Source organism: Capsicum annuum, chromosome 12 (genome assembly GCF_002878395.1).
Source record: "Capsicum annuum cultivar UCD-10X-F1 chromosome 12, UCD10Xv1.1, whole genome shotgun sequence".
NCBI classification, from domain to species: Eukaryota; Viridiplantae; Streptophyta; class Magnoliopsida; order Solanales; family Solanaceae; genus Capsicum; species Capsicum annuum.
Genome location: NC_061122.1, coordinates 192,018,775 through 192,032,224, shown reverse-complemented (window position 1 = coordinate 192,032,224; position 13,450 = coordinate 192,018,775). Strand labels below are relative to the sequence as shown.

Below are 13,450 nucleotides of genomic sequence, written 5' to 3'. Positions count from 1 at the left end.
ATTTAGGAAAAGACATTTTGTTATAAATGTGTTGTATAAAGAAAACTAATAGTATACATAATAATATGTATGTATTAGGTAATTGAATATGTCTCATAGATTAGCCATGTAATATGTATTTACAATTGTCTTTTCCTTTTTAGCAATTGAAATCTCTATTGACTAATTATCATTTGTTTATAATTATACATTTATTATGAAATCAATTTTTTTTATTAAAAAATTTGTATATCTATATATTAATAAAATAAGTCATGATGGCATATTACCAATCTTTTCAATTGTGATTTCCATATCATGTTTTTAAATGCACAAATTATAAGATCCCGCCAAGTTCTAATCATTTCAGTCCTTTATAGCATGCCAAAAGAGGTCCCGAACTTGGAAAATTTCAGCTAAGCATTGACACTTAGTCTCATTTTTGGCCTCAATATTTTAATAGCATTATTTATGATCTTTTTAGCCTTAGATTGTCAATTTTTAAATTGATTCATGGTCAGGGTTATCTATAGGTCATCTCGGGTGAGTTTTAGAATTTTTAGACATCGTTTGAGTCATATTTGGATGACAAAAATAGCAAGCCAACGCGATCATGACGTTTCACAGTGGCTATCGCATCGACAACATCGACGTGATGCATAGGAAATTGCGTCGATACCATCGACACGGAGCATTGATTATTGCATCGCTGGGTGCAGTTTTCATATTTTAGTTATGAGTTGTGGGGGCAATTAAGTCATTTTCTCCCATATTAAACCCCCATAAGATAAAATTCATCCCCTCAATAGGCAAAAATACATTCACTCATTTGCAAAATCCTCTCAAGAAATAAACCCTAATTCATTAAGATCAAGATCAAGTTCCAAGAAATCCCCAACAATCTTCAAATATCACTCAGGTATGTTAGGTGTTCATCCTAGGATTTCCTTCAACCCTTGGATTTCAAGAACCCCTTTTAAAACTTGAATTATGATTTCCATGTTATGAATTGAATTATGCTTATGTTTGTGTTGTTGTATGGGTTTCAAGTTAAGATCTTTTATGAATTCCAAAAATTAAGTTAGCATGTGCATTGAATTATGAATCTCTCATGTCAAAACCCTTGAATTTGCAAGTTGCATGTTGTATTTATGATGCCCTAGGTGGTTAGTTCTCATGTATAACAATCATGCTCCTCAAGTGTTTGATAAAATATCCATATGAGTAAATTATACATGATAACCTATTGTTGTGTTGCTAAAGTTGTGATATGAGTTTATCAATTATGCTATTGAGCCCTGGGGTATTTATTACTTAAAATCTAGTTGTTTACCTAGTTGCAGTAGTTATAGAATAGCCCCGATAAAGGTCAAGAATAGTAGTAAATAATACTGAATCAGTTAATAGAACTCGGTGAACTCATTCCAGTTCAATCAGTCAATACGACCAGGGTCAGTTCAGTCAAGCTTAATACAGTCTAGTGATCAATGTCTTTCAGTTGGGAGTAAGATTCAGCAACGAGTGAACCTAGGGATGGAGGCTTTCTGATCAGCAGAGGGTTTGACCCTTAGTAGCAATTCTTAAGTTACAAAACTATGCAGCCAGCGTAGGGTAAATCGTCTTCTCTCCAGACTAGGTTTGGCGTAACCATATATATCTCATGAGTCTTTCTGCCAGATTAGGGTTGACCTATCTCCTATTAGTAACCCATGGTACGGTGATAACACCCTTCCAACTAGGGTTACAGGTTGGACCCCAAATCAGTCCATAATCGGGGTATGTTGGTTAGATGAACACTTCCACAGTTATTGTTTCAGTATTTAATATTCAGAAATTAGTATCCAGTATTCGGTATTTAGTGCAGAACTCATTTCATTTCTACATGATCATGACTTACAGTTATCAGTTATTTAGTCATCAGAAAACTCAATACTTTGGCTTTTGACTAATTCAGACAAATGATAAATACTTGGTGTTGCATGTTCGGTACTTACAGTATTCTCAAAATTTCATATACTCTCATCCAGTTATTTCATGATATTTAGTTATTATTCTCGTACACATGGACCCATGCATATCAGCCTAACCTCACCTAGCATACCAGTGCATTCAAAGTACTAATGCATACTCTTTCTTTACGCTATGATGTCTTATATCCTATCTTGATCATACTTAGTCAAATTCAGTTGATCAGCTACAGCTAAAGTAGTGAGTTCTCATTCATAGAGGGCATGACACTCATTTAGTCATTTGGTTATTCGCAGTATTTCAGCTTTTTAGTTACTTTCAGATAACAGTTGTGAGTTAGTTGGGGCCTATCCCATCAACTTGTTTATTTTAGATGTTAAAGGCTTTCTGACATTATCAGTTAGCAGTTATTCTATAGATGTATTCAGTTTTGATTCAGTTTTATGAACCTTATGGAATTTTTCATTTTGTTTCCACCTCAACTTTATGATTATTATTCAGTACTCATAGTAGGCACTAGTCATGGGTTAGCTTGTGGTCCTTTGGGGTAGTAGGCATCGTGTGATGCCTAGGGTGAAGTCTTGGGTCATTACAAACTTGGTACCAGAGCATAAGGTTCTAATGAGTCCTAGGGAGTTTGAAAGCCGCATCAGGTAGAGTCTTCTACATAGGTGTGTAGTGCGCCACACTTATGGATAAGAGGCTATGAGGCATTTTTTGGAAAAGTTCCCTTTTTTCAGCGATCATATTGTGCGAGTGAGCATGTACTCAAGCTAAACTCTCTATCTAATTCCAATCTTCTTTTTATTTACAGAATATGCCTCCTAGAAAGATTAACGAAAAAAGAAATGAGAATCAGCCAGTACTTTTGCCAGTATAAGAAGATCACCTCAATGAGCATATCTCTCACGCTGAATTTAGAGTTGCTTTCACTACCTTAGCCTATTCAATAGTTGCTCAGAATAATCTGCAGGCTGTTGTCCTTTCTAGGCTTTTGATTCATGCTCAATCGAGTGAGAGGGGGGAGACTTAGAAGAAAGAGAGACGAATAAGAGAGTCAGAACAAGTAGTTTTAAGCCTAGGTCAAGGGGTAGTAACTGCTTCCAATCCCATCAGAAATTCTCAACCGCAACTCCGTCTTCAGTCAGTGCGCTAGTGCCTAAATTTAAGAATGTTAGTTAAGATAGAGCAATAAGATCTAAGTCACAAGGTAGTGGGAAGGGTGTTCATACTAATCTGCTTTGCAAAAAATATGGTAAGAATCATAAGGGTATGTGTAGAGCTGCTAGTGATGTGTGTTTTAGGTGTGGCAAGCCAGGCCACAGAGTCAGAGATTGCCTAAAGAGTGGTCAGCAGGCCGGTCCAACTATCCTCCAGTTTTATTTGGTCACCTAACTCAGTAGGGTGCTGCCACTTCCAGCGCTAATAGTGGTCAGTGTCAAAGTTGGCTATATGTAATTCAGTCTTGACAGGATTAGGAAAGTTCTCTTGATATGGTTATGAGTATGTTACCAGTCATTCATTTACATGTTTATTCCTTGTTAGAACTCGGAGCTTCTCTTTGTTTTGTAACCTCCGTTGTAGTTGTCAAGTTTAGTATTAGTCCCGAAACCTTAGCAGAGCCCTTCTCAGTGTCAACCCCAGTGGGTAAATCTATCCTAGCTAGATGGGTATACAGAAATTTCCCGTCTATAGTATCCCAGTAAATCCCTTCAGTTTATTTCAGAAATAGATTAGTTCAATTTTAGTTTCTCAATAAACCAGTCAGTGAATGAAGGGGTAGTACCTTAGTGCTTAGGAGTCAGATATGATTTAAGATTTCTTCTCAGAATCCTATGATAGCATATGATCTAGAGTTACAAGCATGAAACCAAGAATTTAGCAACAATAGTAGAGTTGGTATGGTATTTTTTGAAGTTGAGCAGATTATATATTAAATGGGACTGGTCATGTGAAAGGTGAATCAGTAGGCTTGAAGCATTGTATACAAGAAGTTAAGTTTGTTGATTTGAAACATGTGTTGTAGATGTGATATTTGTAGGCTATGATAAAAGTAGTATAGTTATTAAAGAATTGGGGATATCCACGTTATGTGTTAGGATCTAAGTTTGAATCTTTGAAGGTTGATCTAATAGAAAGATGAGTTGAAAATTCTAAGTTAGTCAGTTCTTAAGTTGTTACATGATGTATTTGGGGCTATAGAAAGTTAAGAGTTCTATCTCAGAAGAAAGTATCAGCAGTAGGGTTTTACACTTTCTGGTGCAGTCTTTCAGGGTGAGTTTAGTGTTTATGTGTATTGTTATATCTCGAACTCTAGATTAAAATAGTTTTAGTATAGTTTAGAGTTGTTGGTTAAGTGGTCCACATAAGTAGAATAATGGCTTAAAGCTAAGGGGGAGATGGTAGAACAAGTGACCATGTCATACTCTCAGATTGTAGTAGTGATGCTATGTGTTGTAGAACAGCACTAGGGAGGGGAATGACCGACCCATTCTTATTTCAGTATTTGTACTTTAATTATTATGATATCTACTCATGCCTTACATATCAGCTCTATGCTCATAGCTCATATTCTTGCATTTTCCATAGAATCATGTACGATTCCAGTCGCTCATATGAGGAGTTCCAGTTTGCTCAGCAGTGCAAATCACGTTTCATGAATTCAAAAATTCCAAACTTAAGTCATGCAGCTCATGACTCATGTGTTTATGCTTTATAGTATGTTCAGTTCTAGTATTCATCCAACACTACTAATAATCAGCGAAATTCATATTATGCCATGTATATCCTCAGTTTAGGTCTCTTGATGAACCCATGATATGATATTTTATTCCTTGGGCCTCTTTTAAGTTTTAAGGTCTATATAGTGTTCATTCATGCTTCAGGTCCTTATGTTTTAGCCTTTCAATGACCTCTTCTTATGAAATAATGTGGTGTTGAATAATTGCTTAGATAGGAGAGAGTAAATGTTTCATGTTAAGGAAAGATTGTTGGATGTTTATTTTATTCAAGGCTGTAGTTATGAATATGGCTTGAACATCATGTTGGTGTGTAAATTGATAAATGCATTATGCATTAGTGAATGGCTAGTAGAGGTTGTATTTAGTTGTTGAATGGGAAATCAAAATCTTCTTTTATGAGATGAGAGGTTGTAAAAATGTAGGGTGTGTTGAATTCATGATTTACACAAGTATTACAGTGTTATGTGGGCATTTCATAGATCCGAGTAGGCTTGTTCATAGTGGTAGATATAGTCTATCTCAGACTTCAGCAGGTAGAGTCAGTGCCTATGTGAATATTTTTAGTAGTCTCAGGTGAAGTGTAGTATTAAGGTAGAAGGTATAGTTGAGAGAGTACTCGAGGAGTATGTCTAAGCTTGAAAGCTAATAGTTGCAGTGCATAAGGCCTAGTAGCTCTATCCTAGCTGATGTTTCATAGGCCTGTGTTTCATATTACCAAATTTTAGCCTTGTTTTGATTTCTTATCCAGATATCTTATTCAGACCATGCCTAAGATTCCTTACTCCCTAAAAGTCATTAGAACTTCTTATAAAGAGTGTCAAATAAATACTCTAGTTAAGTATAAGCTTTTGGTATGAGTTAGTCTGTATAGCCAGTAATTCAGATTAACAGTCAGACAGATAGGTTCCTATGGTTTTTCCGTCTTTCAATCTAGTGTTACTATCTGAAGTTTTATGCATATATCCCTTCCAAGAAATAGTTTGTTCTCATCTATGTAAATTGTGAATCCAGTTCAGTTCATGCATCATATTTCAGATCCCAGATTGTCAGTCATGATTCAGTCCGTAAGCGTTCCGTGCATCATCTTAGTTTTCTTAGTATTTTAGTCAAGTCAGTATCAAGGGGGAGATATAATACCCCCAAGTTTTTTATGTATCTTATCTTTTCTTCACGAAACTAGATCTGGATGGAGATAATGGTTACTCATAAGTTGACTCTCTCATTCCTATCTCAGCCTTATAGCCATTCTCAGGTCACTATATGTGTTCAAAAAATCAGTTCATTTCATGATATTCAGTTCATGTATCATGCTTCAGACTCAGTTATGATCTCATGTTCCCATTCATGCATGTTCAGTAAAGGATCTCAGATTCTTTGGTATTCTCAACTTAAGGTAACAGTCTTCCTTAGATTTACTATATTTCATACCCAATTATAGCTGCATAACATTCTCATATCATTCATGCATTCATGAAACAGTTTAGTCATGTGTCATGTCTCCAGAATTCAGTCATGGTTCAGTTATGCATGTCAATATAAGTATAGTTCCTCAGTTCCTCTCAGTTCAGTCAATCTCATTAAAGGAAGAATGTCCCAAGGGGGAGATATTATAAGACCCCACAAAGTTCTAATCATTTCAGTCCTTTATGGCATGCCAAAAGAGGTCCCAAACTTAGAAAATTTCAACTAAGTGTTGACACTTAGTCTCATTTTTGGCCTCGATATTTCAATGGCATCATTTATGATCTTTTCGGCCTTAGATTTTCGATTTTTAAATTGATTTGTGGTCAGGGTTATCTATAGGTCATCTCAGATGAGTTTTTGAATTTTTGGACATCGTTTGAGTCATATTTGGATGACCAAAATAGCAAGCCAATGCGATCATGAGGCATCGCATTGGCTATCAAATCGACAGCATCGACATGGCGTGTCGGCAATCACGTTGACACCATCGATGCAACACACTGGTTATCGCATCGCTGGGTGCTATTTTAAGATTTTAGTTACGGGTTATGGGGGTAATTAAGTCATTTTTATCCCATGTTAAACCCCTATAACATGAAATTCAGCTCCTCAATAGGAAAAATACATTCACTCATTCACAAAATTCTCTCAAGAAATAAACCCCAATTTATTAAGCTCAAGATCAAGTTCCAAGAAATCCCCAACAATTTTCACAAATTCTGTCGGTAGGGTATGTTAGGTGTTCATCCTTGGGTTTCTTTCCACCCTTGGAGTTCAAGAACCCTTTTTAAAACTTGAATTATGATTTTTATATTATGAATTGAATTATATTCATGTTTGTGTTGTTGTACGGGTTTCAAGTTAAGATCTTTTATGAATTCCATGAAATTAAGTTAGCATGTGCATTGAATTATGAATCTCTCATGTCAAAACCCTTGAATTTGCAAGTTGCGTATTGTAGTTATGATGCCCTAGGTGGTTAGTTCTCATGTATAACAATCATGCTCCCCAAGTGTTCGATAAAATGTCCATATGAGTAAATTATGCATGATAACCTATTGTTGTGTTGCTAAAGTTGTGATATGAGTTTATCAATTTTTTTATCGAGTCCTGGGTATTTATTACCCAAAATCTAGTTGTTTACCTAGTTGCAGTAGTTATAAAGTAGTCCTGGTAAAGGTCAAGAACAGTAGTACATAATACTCAGTCAGTTAATAGAACTCGATGAACTCATTCCAGTTCAATCAGTCAACACGATTAGGGTCAGTTCAGTTAAGCTTAATACAGTTTAGTGATCATTGTCTTTCAGTTGGGAGTAGGATTCAACACCGATCTAACCCAGAGATGGGGGTATTCCTGTCAGCAGAGGGTTTGACCCTTAGTAGCAATCCCTTAGTTACAGAACTATGTAGCCAACATAGGGTAAATCGTCTTTCTTCCAGATTAGGGTTGACGTAACCATATACATCTCATGAGTCTTCCTACCATATTAGGGTTGACCCATCTCCTGTTAGTAACCCGTGGCACGGTGCTAACACCTTTCCAATTGGGTTTACAGGTTGGACCCCAAATCAGTCCATAATTGGGGTATGCCGGTTAGATGAACACTTCCACAGTTACAGTTTTAGTATTCAATATTCAGAAATCAATATCCAGTACTTAGTATTCAGTGTAGAACTCAATTTAGTTCTACATGATCATCACTTGCAGTTATCAGTTATTCAGTCATCAGAAAACTCTGTACTTCGGCTTCAGACTAATTCAGGCAGATAATAAATGCTTGGTGTTGCATGTTCAGTACTTACAGTATTCTCAAACTTTCATATACTCTCATCCAATTATTTTATGATATTTAGTTATTATTCTCATGCACATGGACCCATGCATATCAGCCTAACCTCACCTAGCATACCAGTACATTCAAAGTACTGACACATACTCTTTCTTTGTGCTATGATGTCTCATATCATAGGTTCAGACGCTTGGGCTCGTAATCATACTTAGTCAGATTCAGTTGATCAACCGCAGCTACAATAGTAAGTCCTCATTCATAGAGGGCATGACACTTATTTAGTCATTTTGTTATTCGCAGTATTTTAGATTTTTAGTTACTTTCAGACAACAGTTGTGAGTTAGTTGGGGCCTGTCCCATCAACTTATTTATTTTAGATGTTAGAGGCTTTCAGACATTATCAGTTAGCAGTTATTCTACGGATGTATTCAGTTTTGATTTAGTTTTATGAACCTTATGGCATTTTTAGTTTTGTTTCCGTATATACTTTATGATTATTGTTCAGTGCTCACAGCAGGTACCGGTCATGGATTAGTTTGTGGTCCTTCGGGGTTGTAAGCACCGTGTGACATTCAGGGTGTAGTCTCGGATTGTTACACAAATACAATCTCTACTGGTGATTGACATTTGATTTGACGTATATACTATCTTCTATAATATGATATACCTACATACATATACATATATACATATGATAGATTTTTTTATTGTTAGAACCAAATGGATATTACATTAGACTACATATTTATATATTTTTCTACAAAAAGCAAAAAAAATATATGTAATTTCTTTATTTTATGCATGAAAATATATGGTTAAAAACTGCATTCTAGATAATTTATTTATACATTTGGAGCTATTCAATAAAAGGTTTAAACATAAACAAATTAAGATGAATATAACTATTCAACTGGGCATACTTTCATACATATATACATACATACATACATACATACATACATATATATCAATTGACATATTTTGATATACGTTAATTTATCTTAAAATACATATACGCATATAACTATGTTACGCATATTACTAAACAATTACATATTATATAATTTAATTTGATACATATATAATCTTAAAATTGTATAAGCATAACATAAAAAGCTGATATTTATAACAAAATACGCCATGTTACTGATCATTATTTCGAACTAAACATAAGTCATTACTGATAATTTATTTATACATTTGGAGTTATTCAATAAAAGTTAAGCATAAACAAATTAAAATGTATATAACTACACAACTATGCGTACTTTCCTACATATATACATATATACATACATACATATCAATTGACATATTTTTATATACATTAATTTAATTGAAAATAATATATTCATATAAATATATTATGCATATTATTAAATAACTACATTTTATATAATTAAATTTGATACATATACATTCTTGAAATTGTATAATTATAAATATATGTATATATACATTTAAGTATAATAAATACATAAGCATATAATATGGTAAACTGCATGATAGTTAGAACCGACAAATTAATACATTAGACTGCATACTTATACATTTATAACATAAAGTGAAATACATATCCAATTTATTTATTTTAAATATGTCCATATAGCGTGAAAATTTTCAACTTCAATATAATATGCAAACAAAGTATATAACAAAATGTCATGTTATTGATCATTAATTCGAACTAAAATCAGTCACAAGTCATAACTGATATTTTATTTCTATAGTTGGAAATATTCAAAAAAATTTAAACATAAACAAATTAAAATGTACAAAATTATTCAACTCGGCGTATTTTCCTACATAAACGCCTATTGTGACCAGTCATCCCACAATCACTGCATGAATTAGTGGATTTAGTCTTGTAAAATTCTCTAGCAGACTTTTCTCTTTCTTTTTTCATTGGCCTCCCACAGGGACGTCTATACTTTGGCGGCAGAATAATTTTGCTCAATATAAAATTTGGTATCTCCTATGTAGACCTATCAGGCAGTGGCAATATAGGGATCTTATACGTGCCCCACATCGCTATTGGATTGTATAAGTTAGAGCAGTAATCATCAGGTTCAAAATATTTTCTCTTTAACACTACAAAAGCATGAGCACACAGAATTTCATCAATTTGAAATATATGGCAAGTACATGTCTTCTTCTCCAAACAAATGATATAACCTCTACCTTCATGTAGCACAGCATAAACATAGTTCATTCCAGGTACAACCTATAATGAATAAATAGTTATATATAAGTACATATAAGAATATGTATGTTTGTATGTATGTATTAAATTGTAACATTTAAATTATTTATTTGTAATAAATTACTTACCCTCATTCGTGCACTTTGGCCTCATTTAACTCAAGAAGATCATTGTATCTCCCACAAACAGGGGTGTGTGTGAATGTCCTAACTTGTCGATTGCTGTGATTCTATCTGCCAAACATCTTTCTAACTTCCTCTAAGAAATCATATATAGGCAATTCTCTCGCTTCCTTAAGATGCCTGTTTATGGTTTCTACAATGTTTGGTGTGAGTGTAAAACCATGATTTACAGTTGCATACACCCTAGTCCACTTGTCATAACCAGCCTTCTGCAAGTAATCTTTCACCCTAACATATATCTGTTCAATCTTCTTTCTTAGACTGTTAAATTCAGAAATTGTATACGCTTTTGCCATTGCATAAAACACATTAGCTAATTTTGCATGTGGCTTTCTGAAATTGGTTGCAATATTTTTTCATAAATGCCAGATTCGAGCATACTGTGCAACACCATCATACATTATTGACACAACTTATATAATACTCTCGTTCCTGTCGGACACAACACACATAGTTGGTTTTATACCACGAGCTTCTTTTAACTACTCAAAGAACCAACTCCAAGCTTCATAATTCTCAGAATCCAATACTCCATAAGTGAGAGGAAATATATGTCATGCATACCCAAGGTATACATAAACCATTCTACAATTTATTTTCCAGATAATGTATTTAGAATAATGTTGTAGGTACTAACATATATAAACAATGTTTAAAGGGAAATTACTGTATAAATAGTAATTAGTGGACAAACCTGCTCCATCAAGTGTACTAGTTGACATAAAAGTTCCATTATATGTTCCCCTAAGGTGACTTCCATTAACAATAACAATTAATCAACATGAATTAAATCCTACAATTGAAGAATTGATACAAGATCAATGGGCTCCACTCCTTTTGGATCAATGCTTCAAGGATCACATTTATGGATCCAAGATTTAGTTGTTTTAGGGGAACAAATACGTGTGTGGATTATAGCTTTGAGTGCGAGCAAAGCTGCATTTGATGATGTCATCCATGGGAGCATTGAGCCACGACGTGTTTGGAAGATAGCGTGGGCTTCGAGAGAGCATGGACGCCCATGACATTATTTTGGGCTTTGGGTCACTTTTGGGCCTAATAGCTTTTAGGGTCACTTTTGGGTCCATTGTGTAATAAAGACCCATGGCCTATAAATAGCTAGTTTGCCTTCATTTTAAGGGGAGATTTTAGATGACATATTTGTAGCCCTTTTTGAGAGCCTCTTTCAAGGTAGAATCCTTGGGCAAGGTGGAATCCTTGTGTTGATGATTTGCTTAGAAACGGAGATTGCTTGGGTATTTCGGTTCCCTTGAGGTCACATAAGAGATAGATTTACGTTGTGTGTGATATTAAAGGTCCAAAAGTGGAATAAACTTTTGAATTATTAATATTACATCTTCATTTGTCTATCTATCTATCTTTACTTTCTTGTAATCATTTGTCTATATCTAGTGTAATACATTTGTGTTCTTGTCTTATAACCATGTGTTGTTGTTATTGCATCTTGTTCATCAAGTGTTGTTGTTGTTTTTAGTGTGTTTTACTCTTGATATCATTTCCTTTCTTGTTCTTCTTGTGAATCCGAGAGAGGTCATCAAAGGGGGTCCTCGATTCTTCAAATCGTTGACTATTTTGGTGTATGTTTTGGTGTCTTCCTTGTCGATATTGTATCATTTGGTATCAAATACAAGCTTGATTTTGGTCCTACCAAGTCAATCTTGGGTTTTCTATCTTGAAAATTGCAAAAAAAATGAAGTGTCAAAATCATTTGTTTTTTAAAAAAAGTACTATTCTAGTTTTTAACCCTAGATCAAAATTTGAGTCTTTAATTTTGTTGTTTTCTTGTATTTTTAGTGTTAGATTCTTGTTCTCTAACACTGTAGGAGTCTAGGTTTCGAATTTGAGCCAAATCGGAGTTGATTTGGGTGTTTTACCCTTGATGTGGGATTAAACTTGAAGAAAGAGGGGTGGGTTCAAGATCCGAAATTTTTGGTTGAGAAACTGAAAAAATTGATGTTTGGAATGTGTTTAGAATGTTGAAAATAGGCTTGGTTCAAAGTTTCATCGAATTCCAATCATCGATTTAAGAGTTAGAGATTTTTGAAGTTCTTGGTGTTCTTGAGTGTTCTTGAGAAGATTCAAACCCTCATCTTGAATTCTTTTCAAAAGGTGGTGTTTGATCCTCAAAATTGAATAAAAATTTATGTTGAGTGACTAATTTATAAGTACCATGGCTTTGGGAGATGAGATCCAACCTATCTCAAAAGAGGCGATAATGAAAGCTCTCATGGATTGGGAACAAGAATTGAATAGTTGGAAGAAGGATGGGTCACGTTTGGAAGGAAACATGGAAAAGGTGACATGTCTTACTACCCAAACCCCACCAAATGTACCCCAACCACCACAATTCCACCAACAAACACCTCATTACCAAAGACCACATCCGATTCTACTTCAAGAACTTATTCCCACTACAAACCAAGTTCCCGAGGACATTGTTCATCCAACCCAAATCCAAATTGAGAAGACCAATTCTAACATGGAACCTTTGTTACTCGATAACCATGATCCTATCATTTTACCTAGCATCACTTCTTCATTTGTGTAGGTTCATGAACAAATAATATCAAAGGAAGATGCAAGAAGAATGCCATATAAAAATGAGCTTGAAAGCCTAACGGAGTTCTTACAAAAGAATTCCAAACTTGAAAGGTGCAACGACAAGTTGATAAAGGAGTTGGATTCGAGGATGAATCCTCTTCAATAAAGAGAGGATGATACAAGATCAATAGGCTCCACTCCTTTGGGATCGATGCTTCAAGGATCATATCTATGGATCCAAGATTTGGTTATTTTAGGGGAACAAATACGTGTGTGGATTATAGCTTCGAGTGCGGGAGAAGCTACATTTGATGATGTCATCCACGGGAGCATTGAGCCACGACGTGTTTGGAAGATAGCGTGGGCTTAGAGAGAGCATGGATGCCTATGACATTATTTTGGTATTTGGATCACTTTTGGGCCCAATAGCTTTTAGGGTCACTTTTGGGTCCATTGTGTAATAAAGACCCATGGCCTACAAATAGCTAGTTTGCCTTCATTTTAAGGGGAGATTTTAGATGACATATTTGTAGCCACTTTTGAGAGCCTCTTTCAAGGT

The 13,450-nt window shown here is 34.7% G+C and overlaps 1 protein-coding gene across 1 annotated transcript; it reads right to left on the bottom strand.

The window, feature by feature from the left end:
• Positions 1-9,919: 9,919 nt before the first annotated feature.
• On the bottom strand, positions 9,920-10,625 carry LOC124889699. The gene is made up of 2 exons (XM_047401682.1): positions 10,401-10,625; positions 9,920-10,168 (listed from the first exon to the last, which is right to left on the bottom strand). The coding sequence occupies exons 1-2, from the start codon at positions 10,623-10,625 to the stop codon at positions 9,920-9,922; spliced, it is 474 nt and encodes a 157-aa protein (XP_047257638.1).
• Positions 10,626-13,450: the final 2,825 nt, after the last annotated feature.

Bases quoted from the DNA above. Each gene is read 5' to 3' on its own strand.
- LOC124889699 (XM_047401682.1), bottom strand. From the start codon at position 10,625: ATGGCAAAAGCGTATACAATTTCTGAATTTAACAGTCTAAGAAAGAAG. The intron at 10,169-10,400 runs GTTAGAAAGATG...TATTCATTATAG, and splicing joins TATATGATTTCTTAGAGGAA to GTTGTACCTGGAATGAACTA.